The sequence below is a fragment of the Muntiacus reevesi genome, chromosome 1, assembly GCF_963930625.1.
Source record: "Muntiacus reevesi chromosome 1, mMunRee1.1, whole genome shotgun sequence".
Lineage (NCBI taxonomy): Eukaryota > Metazoa > Chordata > Mammalia > Artiodactyla > Cervidae > Muntiacus > Muntiacus reevesi.
Genome location: NC_089249.1, coordinates 188,951,889 through 188,975,777, shown reverse-complemented (window position 1 = coordinate 188,975,777; position 23,889 = coordinate 188,951,889). Strand labels below are relative to the sequence as shown.

The 23,889-nt window shown below is 39.4% G+C and overlaps 2 protein-coding genes across 2 annotated transcripts; both read left to right on the top strand.

Annotated features, from left to right (window-relative positions):
* The first annotated feature begins 8,648 nt into the window (after positions 1 to 8,648).
* Positions 8,649 to 9,605, top strand: LOC136156109 (olfactory receptor 7A17-like). The gene has a single exon (XM_065918549.1). The coding sequence runs from the start codon at positions 8,649 to 8,651 to the stop codon at positions 9,603 to 9,605; it is 957 nt and encodes a 318-aa protein (XP_065774621.1).
* Positions 9,606 to 19,066: 9,461 nt separating this feature from the next.
* Positions 19,067 to 19,996, top strand: LOC136156071 (olfactory receptor 7A5-like). Its single transcript, XM_065918461.1, has one exon. It carries the CDS (start codon positions 19,067 to 19,069, stop codon positions 19,994 to 19,996), a length of 930 nt encoding a protein of 309 aa, XP_065774533.1.
* The last annotated feature ends 3,893 nt before the right edge of the window (positions 19,997 to 23,889 follow it).

Genomic DNA, 23,889 nt, shown 5'->3' with positions numbered 1-23,889 from the left:
TAGAAAATTCAAAGCAGCATCTGGAAGAAATTCAGCAAATTATAATAAAACTGATAAAGGACTTTAATAAGCTCAGGAATAAAAATAATAATGAACATAAGGAACACTTTCCGAAAAGATGAAAACTCTTAGACATGACCAAGCAGAAATTCTGGAGCTGCACAGCTCAATAAATGAGTTGTTAGAAAACACTGGAAGTAAAGGATGCGTTATGGATGTGAGTAACAGTGAGCTGAAAGGTAGAGTGATTTAGGAGAAGTGAAGACAGAACTAAGATTTTTTAATGAAGATAGTCTGTGAGAAACATCTGAGTCCATTAGAAGAGGTAAGAAAGATAATGAGTTCCCCAGTGGCTCAGACGGTAAAGCATCTGCCTACAATGTGGGATACCTGGGTTCGATCCCTAGGTCGGTAAGATCCCCTGGAGAAGGAAATGGAAACCCACTTCAGTATTCTTGTCTAGAAAATTCCATGGATGGAGGAGCCTGGCAGGCTACAGCCCACAGGGTTGCAAAGATTTGGACACAACTGAGTGACTTCACTTTCACTTTATCACAGAAGAAAAAGAATAAAAAGAGAGAGAAAGGAACAGAGATAATTTATAGAGATAATAGAATTTTCAAAGCCTGGGGAAGGAACTATATGCACAAGTCCACAAAGCTATCATAATAGGACACCTAAATGTTTCAATGCAAAAGACCTACTCCAAGACAGACATATTAAACCTGTCGAAAGTCAATGACAAAGAATTTTAAATGTAACCTACAAAGGTACCTTTATTAGGGTATCAGCAGATTTTTTGGGAGAAACTCCACAGAATGAGAGAGAATGGAATGACTTTCTCAAAATATTGAAAGATGATAGCTGTCAGCCAAGAATATTCTATTCAGCAAAGTTAACCTTCAGGTGTGTATGTGTGTGTGTGTGCATGCTCAGCTGTTGTCTGACTCTTTGCAACCCCACGGACAGGACTGTAGCCCAGCAGACTCCTCTGTCCTTGGGATGTACCAGGCAAGAATACTGGAGTGGGTTGCCATTTCCTTCTCCAGAATATTTTCTGGACCCAGGGATAGAACCCTTGTCTCCTGAGTCTTCTGTATTGCAAGCAGATTCTTTACTACTGAACTATTTGGGAAGCCTCTATCTTTCAGATATGAAAGTGAAATAAAAGCTTTTGCAGACTAACTAACGCTGGGAGTTTTGAATCACTAGAATGCTTTATAGGAAATGTTGAAACGTTCTCTTTTACCTTGAATGAGAAGGCACAATGACACAAAACTATGCCTAGGGTGACAGAATCAGAAAAATTGCAACTCTATATCAAAATGAGTTGTTTAAAATTACAGTGTAAGTTTTAGAGGGAAAAAGCATTAAAATAACTTAAACTACTTCAGTTTGGTAACTAAGTCACAATATGAAAAGGGTTATTTTCTAGTACAACTTGGTACAAAAGAATGAAATGGATCTGCACTACTATGCTATTATATAAAAATAAACTCAATACAGATTAAAAACTTAGATTTGAGACTTTAAACATTAAAAATCATAGAACAAAACATAGGTTGTTCCTCTGTGACATCAAAATTAGAAATATATTTGTGGATACATCTCTTCAGTCAATAAAAAAGTAAAAGCAAGCAAAGGTAATTACATCAGACTAAAAAGCTTTGAAAAAGTGAAGGAAACCACCAATAAAATTAAAAGGCCACTGTCTTATGGGGAAAGGTATTTGCAAATTATATTCCCAATGAAGAGTTTTTTTAATCAAAAAATACAAAGAATTCAATCAACTCAATACAAAAGGCAACCATATTAAAAAATGAGGAGGGGATCCTCAATGGACAGTTTTCCAAGGAAGGCGTCAGATTCATCAACAGGCACATGAAAAGAGGCCCAACGTCATCAATCACCAAAGGAATGCACACCAAAGTCACTATTTAAACGCGAGATGCACTTCCCATGGTTAGAATGCTGTGCTGTGCTTATTCACTCTCTCATGTCCAATTCTTTGCAACCCTTTGGAACTGTATAGCTCACCAGGCTTCTCTTTCCATGGAATTTTCCAGGCAAGAATGCTGGAGATTGCCATTTCTTCCTCCAGGGATGGGTAGAATGGCTATTATCAAAGAGAAAAAAATCAACACATGTTGGTGAGGGACGCATTGGACCAGGAAAGGATACCCAAGTTTCACAATTTCTTCTCAAACCTGTGTATCTCCTCTCTGTATCTCTTATAAATACATCTGTCATTGGATTTTGGGTCCACCTGGATAATCTAGGTTGATCTCACTAGAAGTCCTCAATTATATCTGTAAGAGATATTTTTTCCCCCAAATGAGGTCACTTTGGCAGGTACAAGGGGTTAGGATGTACACATATCTTTTGAAAGCCCACTATTCAATCCACTATGCTGTGTTCCAATAAAGCTTTTTACTGAAACAGGCTGTGACTACAATTTGTTCTGTGATAACAGTGTTCTAAATCCTGATTTAGAGTGCAGATCCAGACAAAGGGAGTAAGTAAACCAGAGACTGAACTGCAAAATAGAAAGAATATCAAAATATAGCTCCTATACTTTTAGTGGGTTTCACGTGTGTGTGTATGTGTGTGTGTGTGTGTGTGTGTGTGTGCGCGCGCGCGTGCGCGTGCTCGATTGTGTTCAGCTGTTTGTGACTTCATGAACTGTAGCCCCCCCGTCTCCTCTGTCCATGGAATTTTCCAGGAAAGAATACTAGAATAGGTTGTGTTGACTAAAAAACATATCCACAACCTGAAAGAGAGTTACTTTATTCGGTGGGGCTGTTCCCAGACCTGGAGACAGCATCTCAGTAGCTCTGAGAAAACTGCTCCAAGGATAAAGGAGGGGAAGTCAGGCTATACATCTTTGCAACAAAGGGAGCAGGCAGGCTAAACATCAAAGTCAAATATCAAATTAAGGAATTTAACATTCATTGTATGGGAAGTTGTAAGTCTCTGGACTCACTGAATTCATTCTTTTCATATGCACCTTGGCTGTCTTGGGCCAAATCCTGTTTCCTTGTTCTTAAGGAGGGGCAAATGGCTGCTTCTTGCATTACCCCTTGGGGTGGGGGGCCGGTGGCAGCATCTGCTGGATTGCAGTTTTAGGAGCTCCCCCATTCAACATTTGGAGGCCAGAGATAGCTGATGGCTGTGACATTTCTTGTTTATTGATATGGCAGGAGATATTTTCATTTTACAGTTGCTATTTGCTACTCCCAGGAATCTTTCTGAGCCAATGATGGAACTCAAGTCTCTTGCATCTCCTGCATTGGCAGGCAGATTCTTTACCACTGAGCCATCTGTTCCCAAAAAGCTGCTCCCTGTGTCAGTGTGTGCCAGCAGGCAGGTGGCTAAGGATGAACAGAGAAATTGGGGCAGGGCCAAGTTCCAGTACTCTTGCCTGGAAAATCGCTTGGATAGAGGAGCCTGGTAGGCTGCAGGCCATGGGGTCGGACACGACTGAGCAACTTAACTTTCACTTTTCACTTTCATGCATTGGAAAAGGAAATGGCAACCGACTCCAGTGTTCTTGCCTGCAGAATCCCAGTGACGAAGGAGCCTGGTGGGCTGCCGTCTATGGGGTCGCATAGAGTCGGACACGACTGATGTGACTTAGCAGTAGCAGCAAGTGGCAGGAAATCCCACATCACATAAACAACAAGGACCATGGGCAGACAAAGGAAAGCAAGAAACTTCAGATGGACAGAAAGTCACATGTTTTGGGTGATAAGGGTTCTATAACAATCTAGAGGGGTGGTATGGGGTGGGGGATGGGAGGGAGTTTCAAGAAGGAGGGGATATATGTATACTTATGGCTAATTCATGTTGATGTTTGGCAGAAAACAACAAAATTCTGTAAAACAATTATCCTTCAATTAAAAAATAATTGTTTGAAAAAAATGATATATTCTGAACTGTGGTGCTGGAGAAGATTCTTGAGAACCCCTTAGACAGTAAGAAGATCAAACCAATCAATCCAAAAGGAAATCAACCCTGACTATACACTGGAAGGACTGATGCTGGAGCTGAAAATCCAATACTTGGGCCACCTGATGAGAAGAACTGACTCATTGGAAAAGACACTGATGCTGGGAAAGATTGAAGGCAGGAGGAGAAGGGGACAGCAGAGGATGAGATGGTTAAATAGCATCACTGACTCAATGGACATGAGTTTGAGCAATCTCCAGTGATAATGAAGGACAGAGGAGCCTGGAGGGCTGAAGTCCATGGGATCACAAAGAGTTGGACACAATTTAGCAGCTGAACAACAACAATTCTGTGGGTGATTTTCAAATATATATCGAAATATGTCATGATTAACAAATCTTTTTAAAGAGGAGTAAATAACTGCTCTAAATTAGAGTTAAATCTCCTGATTTGTCAAACGTCACATGAAGCCAAGGATTATATATGGCTTTGTAGCAAACAATACAATTCTTTTGTTGAAGAGTACCAATACTCTGGATATATCAGGAGCTATTGATCCTTGTGTTAGGTAGTTAGAATAGAAAACAAGAATCCAGAAGGGTGGTGGCTAAAAGACAAGGAAGGGAAAAGCCAGCAGAAATAGAAGAAAGGAAGGTCCGAGGACCTGAGTGAAGACCTCAGGTAGAACAAACAGCACTCCTGGCTAGCCCAGTTTACATAAGGCAGGCCCAGGGGGAGAAAAAAAAAAAAAAAGAAAGAAAAACATAAAAAAGAGGAGCCAAAGGGCTGGGGGTCTCTCTCTCTCTCCCCCACGTGCTGGGGCGCTCTTCTCTTTGTGTCTTTGAGTTGACATGCTCTCATGACTCGAGGATGGATTTTCCTGCTATTTTTTATATAAAATAGAGCTGTAATATGGCGCTGTAACACTGATTTGTCTAAGAGCTATAACACAGTCTGTTTGAAACCTGAGTTATAACACCGCCTGTCCAAGACCCGAGAGCTGTGATGTGTTGAGGGCGTTAATGTCCGTCACCCCAAATCCTTGTTGTGATGAGACAGAACCGAGGAGCATACACTTGCCTGACACTTGGAACAAGACAATAATTTAGAAATCCATGGAAATTAGTCAAAATAGATTCCTCCTTTTCAGATTAGAAAATGCTAACTGAAGTTTAGATAAAGTGCAAGGAGGTTAGACCTCTGGAAGACTGGAGAATTCATAAGAAGTAATACAAACTAGATTCAACTGACATCCAACTTTGTCTCCTGGGAACAGTTTCAGCAGGAAAATTTTATTCTGTTTCTAGTGTCCCACAGGGAAGTGATGTGCTCTGAGATCAGAGTAACAAAGGAAACAGTGTCTAATGAGCAGACATAGGGAGCTATAAATATCTCCTCTGTTATAGTTCCTGTAGATGTAGAACCTTGGGCTGCACAGGACATGGTTGATGCTTTTGGAGTAAAAATTTTGGCTGGGGTACCTTCCCAGCAACAGAGCTTCAGTTTTCACCATCAACTATCCAGGGAGGAATTTGGATATCCACACAGATTTTCCTCTCATAGACCTCATCTAGGTGAGTCTATGAGTTTAATAAGTAGTTCAGGAAAGATTCAGAGAGAATGGAAGTGGAAAACTTTTATTTGAAATCACTTGAGAGTCTAATAAGTCTAGTACAGACTCGAGGTATTTGCCATGCTTGTTTGGTAGGTTGGCTAATTAATTTATAGTTCATTTTTAAAATATGTTAAAAAGAGAAATGTCTGATGGACTCAGCAGCATACATTGTTGTTGATGATTAAGTGATGGGAATGGAAGTCCAGTTGGATCAGAGAGAGGAAGGAAGTGGGAGCATGAAGTGGTTCCAGTAAAATTAGAGGATATTAAAGGAGTTTTCTAGATAACGGGAATAAGAAAAGTAGATTTAGAGGCATGTGCAGTGAGCTAAAGACATTTTTTAAAGATGTGATGCTTTAAGGCACGTTCTGTGTTAGTTAAAAAGACATATTCCCATGGAGGTAGATACTATCTTGCAACGGAGTTCTTAAGACATACGTTTCACAGCATATTCTTTCATGTTGGATATTCACATGAAAAATATGGACTTAATATGAAAACAGGTATGCTATTGAGCTTTAATTTTTGTAAGACTTCTTTAGGCCTAAGTGGGAAAGCAATGGAGAAATTTGTGAGACAAGAAAAAATCAGTTAAATCTCATCACCAATGATAATCATTCACTTAATAACATGGAAGAATTTTGCTAAGCTTTTTACATACATTTGTCTACTGATGTAGAAGGATGGACACCACTGTTTCCACTGAGTAAGGATATTAGCGTTTAGAATGGATCTGTAGTCTTACTTAAGTTCATACAGCTAACATGCGTTAGTTCTGCAGTTCAGATGCTGGTTTTCTGATTCAGTTTTTTGTATTGAAGATCATGTAGAAAAGTCTTTCCTGGAGAAGGGAATAGCACCCTTCTCCAGTATTCTTGTCTGGAGAATTCCGTGGACAGATGATCTGGGTGGTCTACAGTCCTTTTACCAATTATGTTTTAAAACTTAATTTATTATTGAAATTTGTATATTTTCTGTTGCTAATGTTTCTAACATAACAATGGTTTGTAATAATTTTTAATCATTTTCAAACAATAATTGATTGTTGTTAGTTTCCTAGTGCAGTGTTCAGCCAGTAGGATGTTTCTTTTTTCCTCCTTTGACTGTGATTTTAACAGAAAAAGAATAAAAGCTTTCACATTATAAAACACTATAAAACATGTTTTGACAGCATAAAGATAACGACTCGTTTTCCTTTTGATAAATTGTTGCAGGCTGCTTCATTAGGTATTCTGGGCATTGAGGGGTTAAAACTGGGGTTGGAATGCTGCCACTACTAAGGAAGCTTTGTCATCACAATCTCTCAGGGACCAACTGAGCTGATTAGATCTTGATCTGTAGATGAAGGGGTTCAGTATGGGGGTGACCATGATATATATCACTGAGGTCACTAGACTTGTCCTAGAAGATGAAGTGCCTGCAAAACTGAGGTATACATAAACCAAGACATGTGCTCTAAAATAAGGCAACCAGGAAGAGATATGACCCACAGGTGACCCTTGTTTTCCTCCCCATGTCCTTTTCTTCTCTGTCATATTTTGAACTGCTTTTTAAATTTATCTTTTAATACAAAACACCAAATGGTCACATTAAATGAAGCCCCAAGGGAGGCTCACCAACTAGAACTTAGGTACTATTCTTTAGGGTAAAGATGTTTTGATGTTGACAACTTGCTTTGTGTTATTGCTTTCCTAATCATTGTGGCTGGAGTTGAGAACTAGGGAGCGATGGGGCTTCCCTGGTGGCTCAATGGTAAAGAATCTGCCTGCATTGCAGAAGCCTTGGGTTCAGTCCCTGAATTAGGAAGATCCCTTGGAGAAGGAAATGGCAACCCACCCCAGTATTCTTGCCTGGGAAATCCCACGGATGGAGGGACCTTGGGCTACGGTCCATAGAATCACAAAGAGTCAGACAGGACTGCAGCAACTTAGCATGGACATGCAGGGAGTAATAATCCCGGTAAGTAAACATGTGCTCTATTTGTATGAGAGTGTGTTTTGGGGAATGAGCAGTTCTCTGGGCAGTGGTACTTAAGTTTACCTACTCCAAAATATGACCTGTAAAAGACAAACACAATAGTGTTACCCAGAAGATGAAAATAAGGAGGGAGGGAATCTGTTTGTATTTAAAGGAATTATTTTAAATTTTAAAGCATAATAAAAATGTGAAAGGAAGCACATGTGCATGAGGGACTCCGCCTTGCAGTTTTGGCAGCAGCAGGGAGGTCATCAGCATCCTTTGACATCGTCTCTCTTTCTCCCCTCACTCATTCCCCCAGACACTTGGTCTTCCTTTTGAGCCTTGACTATTTGAAACAAGTCCCAGCCTCAGTGACTTCACACTGACTCTTTCCCCAACAGGGTACTCTCCTCTTCCAGATAACATAATATCTTCCTTTGTCTTCCATCAGGTCTCTGTTCAAATTTCTCCTTGTGTGAGGTCTCCCTGAAGCATAACACTTCCACTCTATCTTAAAAGTCATGGTAGTGAAGTAGTGTCTGACTCTTGTGACCCCAGAGGACCTGCCAGGCTGCTCTGTCATGGGATTCTCCAGGCAAGAATACTGGCATGGGTTGCCATTTCCTTCTCCAGGGGATCTTCCTGACCTGGGGATCAAACTCAGGTCTCCTGCATTGCAGGCCGAATCTTTACCAACTGAACTATGAGGGAAGCCCCTGTCTTATACCTGCTTTGTTTTTCCATTTACTCTGTTTTATAGTGAATTTTTTCCACAGCATCTTTCACTATAAGACACGGCAATGTGTTTTTGTATTTGTTAATTTATAATTTTATTCACTTTTGGACTGTAGGGAGTTTTGTTCTTAGCATCCTATACATTCACCCCAAAAGATGGTCAGTATTCAACATAAATTCCTCAAATGTGTGGAAGAATCTTGCATTTAAACTGGGTACATGAGCTGTTGGCCAAAAGCCTGAGTGTGAAACAGGAATTTCTAATCACAGATGTCACAGAAGATACCTTGAATAATACAGAAATGTGTAATTTACAGCTTCTATGTTAATGCTCACATGTACAAAAATTAATCATGTTCTTTTTTCATTTCCTAATAGTGACCTCCAAAATATGGTACTAGGCAACAAAACACAAATTTCAGAATTTATTCTTCTGGGATTTTCAGAGGAACCAGCACTGCAGCCCATCATATTTGGGCTTTTCCTCTCCATGTATCTGATCACTGTGGTTGGAAACCTGCTCATCATCCTGGCTGTCAACTCAGACCCCCAGCTCCACACCCCCATGTACTTCTTCCTCTCCAACCTGTCCTTTGTAGACATCTGCTTCACTTCCATCACCATCCCAAAGATGCTGGTGAACATACAAACACAAAGCAAAGTCATTTCCTATGAAGACTGCTTCACTCAGATATATTTTTTCCTACTATTTGTACAGTTGGATGACTTCCTTCTGACTGTCATGTCGTATGACCGGTATGTGGCCATCTGTCACCCCCTGCACTACACAGTCATCATGAACCCCCGGCTGTGTGCACTGCTGGTACTGGTGTCCTGGATGATAGGTGCCTTCAATTCCCTGTTACAAACTTTACTGGCCCTGCGCCTGTCTTTCTGTACAGTCTTGGAAATCCCCCACTTCTTCTGTGAATTCAAAGAGGTCATCCAGCTTGCCTGTTCTGACTCCTTTCTTAATAAAACCATGATGCATTTTGCAGTTGCGCTGTTGGGTGGTGGTCCATTCGCTGGGATATGTTACTCTTACTCTAGGATCATTTCCTCCATACGTAGAATCTCATCAGCTCAGGGGAAGTATAAAGCGTTTTCCACCTGTGCATCTCACCTCTCAGTTGTCTCCTTATTTTATTGCTCAGTCTTAGGAGTGTACTTTACCCCTGCTGTTACCCACAGTTCACATTCAAGTGTAACAGCCTCAGTGATGTACACTGTAGTCACACCCATGCTGAACCCCTTCATCTACAGTCTGAGGAATAAAGACATAAAGAGGGCTCTGAGAAAATTCTTTAGGATGACAACCATATTAGAACCAATTGTCTTGAGGTCTTAGAAATGCTGATTTTTGCAAGATGCAATGCCTTTGAAGCTAAAATTGTGATTTTCTGATCTGATTGTGAAAAGAACACTTGCTCCTTCAATTTATTGCCTGATATTTCCATTTATTTGATTTTAATTTCTTTATACAAGTTAACTAGCTCTGTTGACTAATCTTTATGCTATTTGCTATCTTTTTTTCCTCTTCCACAAATTGATTTGCAACCTTAAGTGGAATATATGGAAATTCCCATTTACCTCATGACTCTTCATGCATTCCTTGGGAATAATTTCTTCTGAAGTGAAATGTTTTCTATTGAACAATTTGTTTTTCAGTTTGAGTTCAGTTCAGTCGCTCAGTTGTGTCCAACTCTTTGCAACCCCATGAGTCGCAGCATGCCAGGACCCCCTGTGCATCACAAACTCCCGGAGTTTACTCAAACTCATGTCCATCGAGTCGGTGATGCCATCCAGCCATCTCATCCTCTGTTGTCCCCTTCTCCTCCTGCCCCCAATCCCTCCCAGCATCAGGGTCTTTTCCAATGAGCCAACTCTTTGCATCAGTTTACTAAAAGAAAAATCATGAGTCGTACTATTTCCCTAGGAAAAAGTACCAACTTGTCAACCAAAGCCATTTCCACAATTTCATTAGACAGTCAAATATGAAACTAAAGTTTATCACTTTTTTTCTTCATCATTTATTTTTTCATCACAACCACACCCATGCTGAACCCCTTTATCTGCTTTCTGAGCAAGAAAGACATAAAGAGAAACTCTGAAGTGATTCAATGGGATGGCAGTCACAAAGCAGTCAATTGCCCTGGGAGTGATGAACTGTCCTTGATTTCACAGAAAATAGTCCTGCAACCAGAAATTGTGATTCTTTGTCCATTGTATAACAAAACTCACTCCTCTTTGTTTCTTGGAGCTTCCATTTTATTGTAATTCAAGCTCTCAATACAAATCCAGTGACTCACTTTATATATAAGCTTTCTCCCAGTCTATTATATAGGCATTTTTTAAAGTTTTGTTTTTTCTATTTCAAAATTCTCCAAACTTTGGATATGAAATATTTGGACATTCTCTTTTTTCGTGGAGTAACATGAGAAAGAAATTATTCTTAAATGACACATATCATCCCAAGTAATTTTTGCCTTGTTTTCCTGAAAGAATAGTCGTGAGATGAATTACTCATATAAAAAAGTACAAGTGAAATCTAATGCAATTTATATAATTTTATAGCAGGGTTGATTGAATCATAGAGTATGGAATTGTGGATGAGGTGCATTGATTGCAGTATTATAGGCAGATTTTCAAGTGCACAGGATGTCATTGCCCCAACCCCTGCATTGCTCAAGAGTTAACTTTTCATATATGTATATGTATGTGTATCTCATGATCAAAGGTGACTCACTAGAGAGCTTGACCGCCTATCCAGTCATGTGATTTAGGTCACAATTTATGCAACCGAACATGCCTGCCAATCTACTGCTTAACAGGGAGGAAACTGCAATGGAGTACTTTTTAGCACCATTTTCTGTAATAAAATTCAAAGGCAGTAATGCTGATCACTACCTTTAACTATCAGAATAAATGCATAGAATGAGAAATCTATTATACTTGTCCTCAGTTCTGTGCAATCTTATATTTTGCTCAGTTACTGATGATAACCACCAACCCTAATAGTAAATGTTTGAATGTAATGTCTTTATTATCAAGTGAGATTTAATATTGAGTTGCTCTGATCTCTTCTGGGCTCCTCATAAGTCTACATGCACTTGTAATTTTATACATTACAACTCTAAAGCTCATCCCGGAGGTTGTATGCAGCCATGTGGCAATTCTTTCTTCACTAATATATGATAGTCTACTCCACTTATGTATGTATTTTAATCTTGCAACTTGTGGGAAAAAAATAGTTTATCATTGGTGATGTCAGCATCGGTGGCAGAAGACGCTCCCTGTGTCTCACCTCTTCAATCTACAACTAGTAAAACACCCATAACTAAACAAAGTTTTTCTACCTAACATGTCAGGGCACCAGAGATACACATTGTTGTACATCTGAAGGTGAATGGATTTTTCACCTAGAGGAGATGGAACTGGGAGAACAACAGAGGCAGTGATCCTGGTCTCAGTTGCACCACTGAGGCAGCTGAGCTCACTGCCCCAGACGGACCTGGTAGCATCAGTGGACGTGGTACACGGGACCCTAGCCTCCTGGATGCAGCAACATCTAGAGCCACAGAGAACCAGGTAATACAGATAGTGTAGTCCTTAAACTTGGTCACCCTGGGCAAGGCAATAAAGCCCACCATTTTCAGGATTTCTCCAGCCAAGATGACGGCAAAGAAAGAATGTTATAGGCAGCCAGAAAAAAAGAAGAGTAACCTACAAAGGTATCATCATTAGGCTATGAGCAAATTTCTCATCAGGTCAATGAAATATCATGCTCATAATATTGTTATACAAAACTGTCAACCATAATACTCTATCCAGAAAAGTTATCCTTCAGTTATGAAAGAATGGTTATCTCACAGATAAAGATAAGCTGTGGAAGTTCAACACCCAGAACTATTATATTTTTTAAATTTATTTATTTTAATTGGAGGCTAATTACAATATTGTATCAGTTTTGCCATACATTGACATAAATCAGCCATGGTGTACATATGTTCCCCATCCTGAACCCTCCGCCCACCTCCCTCCCCATCCCCTCCCTCTGGGTCATCCCAGTGCACCAACCCTGAGCACCCTGTCTCATGCATCAAACCTGGACTGGCGATCTGTTTCACATATGATAAAATACATGTTTCAATGCTATTCTCTCTAATAGAAACAATATTGAAATGCTCTTTTCTAATTGAAATGAAAAAACAAAAGTACCCCAAAATTGAATAAGGTGATAGATAGAATCAGAAAATTGAAACTATTTATCAGACAAGGTTGTTAACAATTACAGTACAATGCTTAAAGAAAAAAGCATTAAAAATAACTGTAGCTGCTTCATTGGTAACAGTCACAAAATGAAGAAGAATATTTTCTGAACTGGACAACTTCAGGGAAAAGAATGCAACTGAACCACTCTATACATTATATATACACTATACATTATATATACATTATATATAAAGATAAACTCGACATAGGTTAAAGACTTAAATGTGAGGTCTAAAACATCAAAAATCATAGAATAAAATATAGGCAGTAACACCTTAACTTCAATTTTAGAAATATTTGGGGGGGGGGATATATTTCCCCAGGCAAGAAAAATCAAAGTAAAAATAAACAGAACTATATCAAGCAAAAAAACTCTGCAGTGAAGGAAACCAGCAACAAAACTAAAAGGAAACCTACTCCTGGGAAAAGGTATTTGCACATTATACATCTGATAAGGGGCTGTTATTCAAAAGAAGAATTCAGTCAACTTAATTAAAAACATAGACAACCAAATTAAAGACAGGTAAAGGACCTTCAATAGACACTTCCACCCCCCCACCAAGGAATACATACAGATGGTCAACAGGCTCGTGAAAAGAGGTTTGACATCTTCAGAGAACTGGAAATCAAAATCACAGTGAGATACATTTCCCACTGGTCAGAATGGCTATTGTTAAAGAGACAAAAATTAACAAATGTTGGTAAGGACCACATGGGACCAGGAAATGATACCCCAATTCACAATTTCTTCCTCTTGAATATCAGAGGAATCAAAACTGCAGCCCCTCATGTTTGAGAGTTTCCTGTCCATGTACCTGATCACTGCGTTTGAAAACCTGCTTATCTTGAGACTTCCCTGATAGTTCAGTGGCTAAGACTTCACACTCCCAATGCAGGGGATCAAGGTTTGATTCCTGATAGGGAAACCAGATCCCACAGGTCACAACTAAAACTCTCACATATTGCAGTGAAGATCTCACACACCACAACTACGACCCTGTGCAGCCAAATAAATTAAAAAACAAAAACTGCTCATCATTCTGGCCACCGTCTCTGACTCCTACTGCCGCACACCCATGTAATTATTCTTCTCCAATTTGTTCTTTGTAGAAACGTGTCCCTTAACCACCATCCCGAAGAAGGCAAAGTCATGACTATACATTCACCCACTCTTTGTAGATTTGGACAACATTTTCCTGACCACAAAGGCCTATGACCACTTCATGGCCATCTGTTAACTTCTGCACTATTCTAAAACCCTGAACCTTCTGATCTGTGGACTGCTTCTTCTGGTGTTTGATTCTTGAGTGTCCTGTATTCCTGGTTACAAAGATGAATAGGGTCACAACTGTCCTTCTGTACAACTTTGGAAATCCTCCACTTTTCCTGTGAAATCAAACAGGATGTCCAACTTGCCAGTCGTGACACCTTTCTTAGTGACATGGTGACGTATTTTGAAATTGTACTATTCCAGAGTGGTGATCTCTTGCCTGGGATCTTTTACCCTCATTCTAAGAAAGTTTCCTCTATATGTGTGATGCCATCACCTTGGGAGAAGTATAAAGTGCTTTGCACCCATGCCTCTCACCTCTCAGTTGTATTCTTGCTTTATTGTATGAGCTTTGCTTGTACCTCAGCCTTGCTGCTCCACAAACCCTTCTGTTTAGAGTCGAGTGCATTTGCCGCAGTGATGTTCACTGTGTTCACACCCATGTCAAACCCCTTGAGATCTGGAGTCGAAGGTACAAAGACATAAAGAAGGCTCTGAAAATATTCTTTGTAATGGCAGGTATAAAAGGACCAACAGTCATAGGATTAAAGGAGTTCCCACTTTTGTAGGATGCAAAGCATTTGAGACAGAATTTGATACTTTTTGATCAGAGCGTAGAAGTAAAAATTGCTCAATCCCTCTATTCCCTGAAATTTTCATTTCTTTGATTCAAATTCTTGATAACAGTGAAGTAACTCACATTTGTAAGCTCTTTCTCTGTCTGATTTATAAACAATTTTACCCTTTGTCCATTTTTAAATTTCTCAAAATTTTTCCCAAACCTGTTTCACAATATTTACAATTCCCATTTTTTCATGGAATAACATGGACTTCTTAAGAATTATTTCTTCTCAAATGATACACATCAGCCCAAATATTTTTTCTCTTGTGTTATTGAAAGAATTGTTAGAAGTAATAGCACAACAGTGGGGAAAAAAGCTACACTTACTAGCCAAGGCATTTTATGTAGTTTTATATCAGAGGAAAACTGTGACTATAGTTTTCATTTTGCATACACCATTCCTTAATTATTACCTTTTTGGCTTACGTAAATTATTTCCTTCATTGCTCTTCTTGACAATGGAGACTTTAACCTACAGTTTGCTTTAGAGGTGGTTATTCAGGTTTATCTTTTCTTTAGGATCCTGTTCTCTTATTTACTGGTGTCCACAGTACTTACCCTAGTTATGTGTTAGTCAAATACAGATTTCCAAGCAGAGTTTACACAGAAGAACACATCTGAATACATTCACTTAATATGGCATTTAAGTCAGGGGAAAAAATCAATAGGTAGAAAATTTAAACTACACTTTGTATTACTAAGCAAAATATTTCACTTTCATGCCCTATATCTACTCACTGACGTTTGGATTTTGGTGTTCTTGGGAAAGTGTCCTATTCTCATTAGGATAAAACATTGGTTGCTGTGTTTAAAATGATAAGTTTCTGTGTAATCACCTATAAAGCAAGTGAAAACTTTTTCAAAATTATATATATAAAATATTTTTGGTGAAGAAGATTAAACTGAATAGTGAAAGTGAAAGTGTTAGTGACTCAGTCATGTCTGATTCTTTGTGACCCCATGAACTGTAGCCCACCAGTCTCCCACCAGTCTCCTCTGGCCATGATATTCCCCAGACAAGAATACTGGAGTGGGTTGCTGTGTCCTCCTGCAGGGGATCTTCCCGACCCAGGGATGAAACCCAGGTCTCCAGCACTGAAGGCAGATTCTTTACTGTCTGAGCCACCAGGGAAGCCCAAAACTGTGTATACCTGATTCCAACACAGAACCTCTTTCTTGCCACCCAAAGCGTGATTCACAGACCCGGACCTGCAGCATCAACAACACCTGGGAGCTTGTCAGAAACAGGGTCCCTGGGTCGACAAGAGACCGGGTGAATCAGAATTTGCCTTGAACTAGAACCCTTGGTGATTTGTATGTACAGTGAATTTAGAAATATTTTGATCTAGAATAGGAATTCTCACCATCTTACTGTTGATTTGGAACAGGATAATTGTTTATATTGGGTGCTGTTCAGTTCAGTTCTGTCGCTCAGTCATGGCTAACCCTTTGCGATCCCATGGACTGCAGCATGCCAGGCTTCCATGTCCATCGTCGGCTCCTGGAGCTTACTCAAACTCGTATCCATCGAGTCGGTGATGCCACCCAATCATCTCCTCCTTTGTGTTCCCTTCTCTTCCCACCTTCAGTGTTTCAATGAGCCAGTTCTTCGCATCAAGTAGCCAAAGTATTGGAGTTTCAGCTTTAGCATCAGTCCTCCCGATGAACACCCAGGACTGATATCCTTTAGCATGGACTGGTTGGACCTCCTTGCAGTCCAAGGGACTCTCAAGAGTTGTCTCCAACTAATACTGCTAATGTTCTGTGGTTTATAGAATATTAGCAGCATCCTTTCAGATACTGCAAAATATTTCCAAGAACTAAATCTTCTCAGATTGAATCACTGCCCCAGAGCTCCAGAACTGAGGGATTCCAATCAGATTCCATCCCTTACTTGGTTTATACCTTTGAGTAGAACATTAAATCCCACTGAGTCCTATTTTGACTATGGAAAATGATGCTCATAAAAGCACTATTTCATAGGATACACTGGTTTTAAAATTAAATTTGTCAATCTCTATAATATGTAAGGGCTTCACTGGTGGCTCAGATGGGAAAAAAATCTGCCTGCAAGCAGGAGACCCAGGTTCAATCTCTGGGTCAGGATGACCCCCTGAAAAGGGAATGGCAGCTCAGCTATTCTTACCTGGGAAAGCCCACGGACAGGGGTGCCTGGCAGGCTACAGTCCACAGGGCGGCAAAGAGTCAGACATGATTGAGCGACTAAGACACCCATGAGCATAATCTGCTAATCTAGTTTATAGGGCATAATAATAGCTCAGTATCTCTTTTATAGTTGGAAATATTTTGTACTGAGGACTAAATGACAGCTCTGAACTTGTGATGTAAGTAGAAAACTCTCAATTAGCTTGGAAAAACCACCATGAATCCAGGGAATATAATACCCAAGATTTTATACTAAAGGAAAAATGTTGTTCCCCTTTTTGAAGAGAGGAATAGTTATTTCCAGAAGCTTTGGTGATTGTGTCCCCACCACAAATCAAAGATTTGAAGACACATGTGACCTATTTAAGAAAAATCTTCAATATTATGCTTTTGAGAAAATTTGAACTCAAGGATGTGATGAGGTGCTAGGAGGCTTAGAATTTTGGAAGCAGGAGAATTATTGGAGAAAGAGTAGTAAAAACTGAATTCACCTAAAGCAATCTCCTAGGAACAGAGAATGAGCAGGAAAAAGAAAAACTCCATTCTGCCCAGACCAGTGTCTCCAAGGGAAGTCCTGTACTTATAGACTGGAGTCACAATAGGAAAACATGCTTAATGAGCTGACATAGGAAGACGTAAATATCTGCTCTCCTGCAGTACCTCAGCCTGGGTCATAGCTGTTTGACTAGGATGTGATCCTTAGTTTTGCAGCTCTATATCTGGCTAGAAGACTTCTTCCTGTTGTCCTGTTTGTGGACAAAACTTTATTCTGCATCGTCAGTCATTTTCCTTCTATGCAGAAAGCTTGCTCTCAGATTCTGCAGGCAGGTGAGTCCAAGAGCTGAATAGACACTTTAGGAGAGGGTGAAAGAGGATGGAAGTCAGGAACTTGTACCTGAGGTCACCTGAAGACCCCTGTAACATAGCTCAGAGGCCAGAGGTCACTGTGGTTATTCACTTGCTTTCCTTATCCTAGTGTATATTTATTTATTGTCTAAGAAATAAACTGAACATTTCACTCAGAAATGCAAGTGTTGATGTTGACAATTAAATGGTGTTGATGGAAGTTCAATTAGAAAAAAGAAATGAGAGACATAAAATGTTTTCAGTAAAATTAGGCAGTAAGTCTATGAATTGTATTTATTAACGTGCATGTGTATGCTTAGTCATTCAGTCATGTTCAGCTCTTTGCAACCCTTTGGACTACAGTCCACCAGGCTCCTCTGTCCAAGGGACTTTTCAGGCAAGAATATTGGAGTGGGTTCCCATTTCCTCCTCCAGGGGATGTTCCTGACTCAGAGACTGAACCTGCATCTCCTGTGTCTCCTACACTGCAGGCAGATTCTTTACCTGCTGAGCCATTAGAGAAGCCCATAATTACCAGCAGGAGTAGACAAATAAGGATAAGCCTCAAGGAAAAAAGAAATCTGCTGCTGCTTCATATAAAACATTCCCAACTTTTGTTGTGTTTTGTGTTTCCTGCTTTGAATTGTTACTTTATTCCTTTTGCTTATTTTTCTTTTAGGATATTCAATTTGCAGGTTATTTCATATCATAAAAGATATCACTGTTTCTGTCCTTGGAAAAAAATTTTTTTTGCATCTAGGAGATGTCCCTGGATTTGGAATGTTGCCAAACCAAGGAAGCTTTTCTTCATTGTATTGTCTCAGGGTACATTTGGACTATTGGATATTTTCTCCCCTAATATTTATATGCCCATTTAACTTTCCTCTCTATTTTTTTTCTCTCCCTCTCTCTTAATAATTTTTTAAATATAGAGAAGAAAATGGTTAAGTAGAAAAAGAACTCCAAATTTATTGGTCCATTAGAAGTTCATATACTGGAATTTCTAGGTACAATTTATACATTCTATACAGGAAAGATATTCTGGTTTGACCAGCTTGGGATGTCAGAACTCATGGCCTAAGGATGCTGATTATAGGTGAGAAATGCATGGAGTTACATAGCCCAGGAGTTCTTGTTAGTTCTTGTTAATTCACACCTTGTGGATTGAGAACAATTCTTCAATCAGAGGCACTTGGGCCTTTTTATTAAGGGGACTTACAATACAGAGGCCAGAATTCAGTCAAAGATTGTATAATACTAAGGATGTAATCTACTTTAATTGACATGATATTTTGGCAAGAAAATAAACAATATGTAAGAGCCTGGGGTATGATCCCTGAGTCAGGAAGATCCCCTGGAGGAGGGCATGACAACCCACTCCAGTATTTTTGCCTGGAGAATACCATGGACAGAGGAGCCTCATCGATTGCATTCCATGGGGTTGCACAAAGTCAGGCACAACCAAAGTGATTTAGCACACATACTCTCAAAGAGAACTTATCTATACATAAAATAGTAAAATCATTTTCTTGATGGCACAATAGATACTGTAGTAGTTCAGATATGTGACTTATGTCCGTATGTGTGAAAAGTAATTGTTATTTTCCTTTCTCCTGGTAGTCAACTCCAGCACATGGAACCAGGGAACAACACACAAACTTTTAAATTTCTTCTTCTCAGATTCTCAGAGGCACCAGAACTCCAGCCCCTCATATTTTGGATTTTCCTCTCCATGTACCTGATAACTGTTTTTGGAAACCTGGTGATCATCCTGGCTATTTGCTCAGACCCTCAATTCCACATCCCCATGTACTTCTTCCTCTCCAACCTGTCCTTTGTAGACATCTGTCTCACCTCCACCACGATCCCAAAGATGCTGATGAATATTCAGACTGAGAGCAAAGCCATAACCTATGAAGGCTGCATCGCCCAGATGTATTTTTACATACTTTTTGCAGCATTAGATGACTTCCTGCTGACTGTGATGGCCTATGATCGGTATGTGGCCATCTGCTACCCCTTGCACTACACGGTCATCATGAGCCCTCGGCTCTGCGGACGCCTGTGTCTGGTATCCTGGGTAGTGAGTGCCATGTATTCCTTGTTACACAGCCTAATGGTGTTTCGATTGTCCTTCTGTCCAGATTTGGAAATTCCCCACTTTTTCTGTGAACTCCATCAGGTGATACAACTTGCCAGTTCTGATACCTTTCTTAATATCATGATGATCTATCTTGCAACTGTCCTACTGGGTGGTGGTCCTTTTGCTGGGATTGTTTACTCTTACTCTAAAATAGTTTCCTGCATATGTAGAATCTCTTCTGCTCTGGGGAAGTCTAAAGCATTCTCCACCTGTGCATCTCACCTCTCAGTTGTCTCCTTGTTTTATTGTACGAGCCTAGGATTGTACCTTAGCTCTGCTGCTACCCACAGCTCACATTCAAATGCCATAGCCTCCGTGATGTACACTGTGGTCACACCTATGTTGAACCCCTTCATCTATAGTTTGAGGAACAAGAACATAAAGCAGGCTGTGAAGAGCTTTTACTTAAAGCCATGTTAAAAGGGCCAAATTTCTTGGGGGGTGATGGCATGCTATTGTTTCATGGCTTAAAGTCTCTGATTCGGCAGTTGTGATTCTCTCATCCTTGTGGATTAAAATTTGTTCCTTCTGGAACCCTGTAACCTGGAAGGGTTAACTTTGGTTCCATTCTGGATCTGTTTCTCTGGCTTTAACTCCTGCTTTGCTGCTTCTGTTATTACAAGCATACACAATGGCATGCTTCAGATAACCCTGCCCCCTTCTTACTGTTGTTCAGTGTCTGAGTTGTGACACACGCTTTGCAACCCCATGGTCTGCAGCATGCCAGGTTTCCCTGTTATGTTCTGTTATGGTGCATAGCAACATATAAATATCCCTCTTATAATTATAAACATTTTACAATGAGGGATTAAATGAGCTCATAACTTCTGATATAACTGGGAAATGTCTTATTGGCTTTGAAAGCTATCATGAATCCCGATAATATAGTGCCCAATTTTTGTGTTTAAAAAGTACACAAATTTACCTTGTCTTTGATGAGGTGAATAGCATTTTTTAGAGATTTCAAGGGTTATGTCCTCACCACCAAACAAAGCTTTGAAGACCCACGTGACTCAGTCAAGTCAAATTCTCAATATTACACTTTTGAGAGAATTTGAACTCAGGAATGTGATGAGGTCCTGGGAGGCTTAGAGCTTTGGAAGCAGGAAAGTTAAAGGAGAAGGAGTGATCAAAACTGAATTCACCTAGCTTGTAATGCAGTCTCCTAGGAACAGAGAATCAGCAGGATAAAGAGTCCATTCTGTCCAGCCTCCTGTTCTTAAGGGAAATCACATACTTAGAGGTTGGAGTAACAAAGGATAGACATGCCTAATGAGCTGACACAGGAAGCTGTAAATATTTCCTCTGCTGCAGTCCCTCAGCCTGTGCCGCTTTGGTTGGACAGGATGTAGTTGTTGCTTTTGCAGACCTAAATCTCACTGAGAAACCCATACTTGATCTCTTCTTCTTGTCTTGTAATTACACACAACTTGGGGCTGCATCATCAACTATTTAGGGGAGAATTTGGACTGCCACACAGAAACCTTCTCTCAAAGTTTCCGAGCAGGTGAGTCTGAGAGCTCCACAGATACTGCAGGAGAGGATCAGCGAGGAGAGAAGCCGAGAACATGTACCTGAGGTCACCTGTGAGGCAATCTAACATACACAGGTACCAGAAATCACTACAGTCTTTTGTTGGCTTTCCTAATAATTTAATGTATCTATGTATAATGGTCAAAAATAAAATTGAGCATTGCATTCCAAAATGCAATTGTGTATGTTGACAATTAAATGGTAATAATGGGAGTTCAATTAAAAGAATAAACAGGAAAAGCAAAATACTTTTATGAAAAGTAGATCATAAATCCTCGGAGATCAATAATTAACAGGAGTAGACAAATAGGGTATCGCTTGTCAAAGGTTATACAGAGAAGTAAGGTCACTTTTTTTATTGTAAGATGGGATATATTAGACGATTATTTCCACATGAAGAAGGTAGATCTAGACCAATGAATGCTTGCAAAGACTTTCCTGCAAGAGCAGTGTATGAAATGAACATGCCTGGATGTCTTTGCTCAACTCAGGGCATTTACATTAAAAAATCTTTATTTCATTGGTGAGAAGAGGTATGCTAATGAGCTTCACTTTTTTAATTTTATTTTTTATTTTTTAACACCAAAAGCATTTTGTATTGGGGTATACCCAGTTAACAATATTGTGATAGTTTCAGGTGAACGGCGAAGGGAATCAGCTATACATATAATGTTTATCCCTTCTCCCTCAAAACTCTCTCCCATCCAGGCTGGCACAGAACATTGACCAGAGTTCCATGTGCTGTACAATAGGTTTTCATTGGTTATCCATTTTAAATATAGCAATGTGTACATGATCTTCCCAGAGTCCTTAACTATCCCTTCCTCCTGGCAACCATAACCAACGAACCAAGTTCGTTTAAGTCTGCGAGTCTCTTTCTGTTTTGTGAGGCTGAATATATTTGTGTGCTTGTTAGCCATTCAGAGTTTCTCTATGATTTTCTTTTAAAGTCCATAGAAATCCGTTGGTTTTTTTATAGCAGTGCCAGTGTGCTGTTATTCCTTTTTTATTGTTCTTTGAAACAAAGAATCGTTTCTTTACACTAAACAGACTGTTTGCCATTTAGTTCTTTTATATGTGTGTGTATTCAGTCACTTTAGTCAAGTCTGACTCTTTGCGATCCCATGCACTGTATCCTGCTAGGCTCCTCTGTCCATGAAATTTCCCAGGCAAGAACACTGGTTCAGTTCTGTTCAGTTCAGTCTTTCAGTTGTGTCACACTCTTTGCAACCCCATGAATTGCAGCACGCGAGGCCTCCCTGTCCATCACAAACTCCCAGAATTTACTCAAACTCATGCCTACGAGTCGGTGATGCCATCCAGCCATCTCATCCTCTATCGTCCCCTTCTCCTCCCGCCCCCAATCCCTCCAATCCCCATGAACAGTATGAGAAGAACACTGGAGTGGGTTGCAATTCCCTCCTCCAAGTGATCTTCCCCATCCTGGAATCTAATCTCCTGCATTGTAGGTGGATTCTTTACCCAGCGATCCCCCTGTGAATCCCCCAGTTCTTTAGATACGTGTGATATATTTGTGGGAAAGAGTTGATTAATTTTCTTTGTCAAATCTGTCTATCATTCATAGTGTTCTCTTCATTGTTTTTAACAAAGAATCTAAGCTATAGTTGACATATAAAATGTATTCGTCGCTGCTGTAAGCACAATGATTCAATATGTGTTCATATTGCTAGATGACCACCACAATAAATCTAGTTAGCATTTGTCAGCATTCGTAGTACAATTGCAATTTTTTTTTGTGATGAGAGTTTTTGGGATCTATTGTTCCTTAGAAACTTTCAAATATGCAGTAGAGTATTATTAATTATTAGTCAGAGTACTGTACATTATATCCCATTCATTGCTTTTTTATTGTTATTACTACACTAATTTAGCTGTCACTTTAATATTCTCCATGTGTCAATATTTGCTATAAACAAAAACAAAAATCTTTAGAGGTAATAAATAGTCTTTCATACTAATATACATTCCCAGTGAGTTTTCATATCTCTGTTATTCCTTAATGCTCCTTTTGGCCTTGTGACTAAATCCTTTTCTAAAAGTTCATCACCTTTCACCATAATTTGGAAGATATTTGTCTTGACCTTTGGACTAAATGTTGCCATTATATTCTATAAACATGTTTGAATCCATCTGTCTCTATATGAGATGAAATTATAATTTAGATTCTGCTCCATCCCCACATTTTAAAAGGACTTTGGTTATAATATTTCATTTTCAAGTCTTTGGCAATTTTAATGTTGAATTTAGTACCTATGTTGGTATCCCTGAGTTAATACTTTTTAATTTTTGTATAAGTTAGCCATAAATTTTCATTCAATTTTGTTGCATACTCTTTTTTTAATAAAACATGTACTTAATCTAATTTCATTCTTATTGACATTTTTGTCTATAAGTTCTTGGTTTCCTTTAAATCTCTTGTTCTAAATTATGCACTTACACAAATTCACACACATTTGCACAGATGTTTGAACACAATCCTGTGTACCTCATAAATATTCTTTATGTTTCAGTGAGGTCTTTTTTTTCTGCTGTTTGTTCCTCTCTTTTTTAAAATCAATAATACCTTAGGAACTTGCTTCCAGTCAATTAGTTATAATTCTGCTTCATTATTTTAGTGTCTGTATAATATTTCATGGTGTGGCTATGATACTCACATATATGGGGGTCTGTCATATTATTTTTCAACATATTGCTATTATAGCACAGATTTACAAATATTTGATATTATTCACTTAAAACTGTGCTTCTCAACCAAGGAT

Coding starts and splice junctions, on each gene's coding strand:
- LOC136156109 (XM_065918549.1), top strand. CDS start 8,649: ATGGTACTAGGCAACAAAACACAAATTTCAGAATTTATTCTTCTGGGA.
- LOC136156071 (XM_065918461.1), top strand. CDS start 19,067: ATGGAACCAGGGAACAACACACAAACTTTTAAATTTCTTCTTCTCAGA.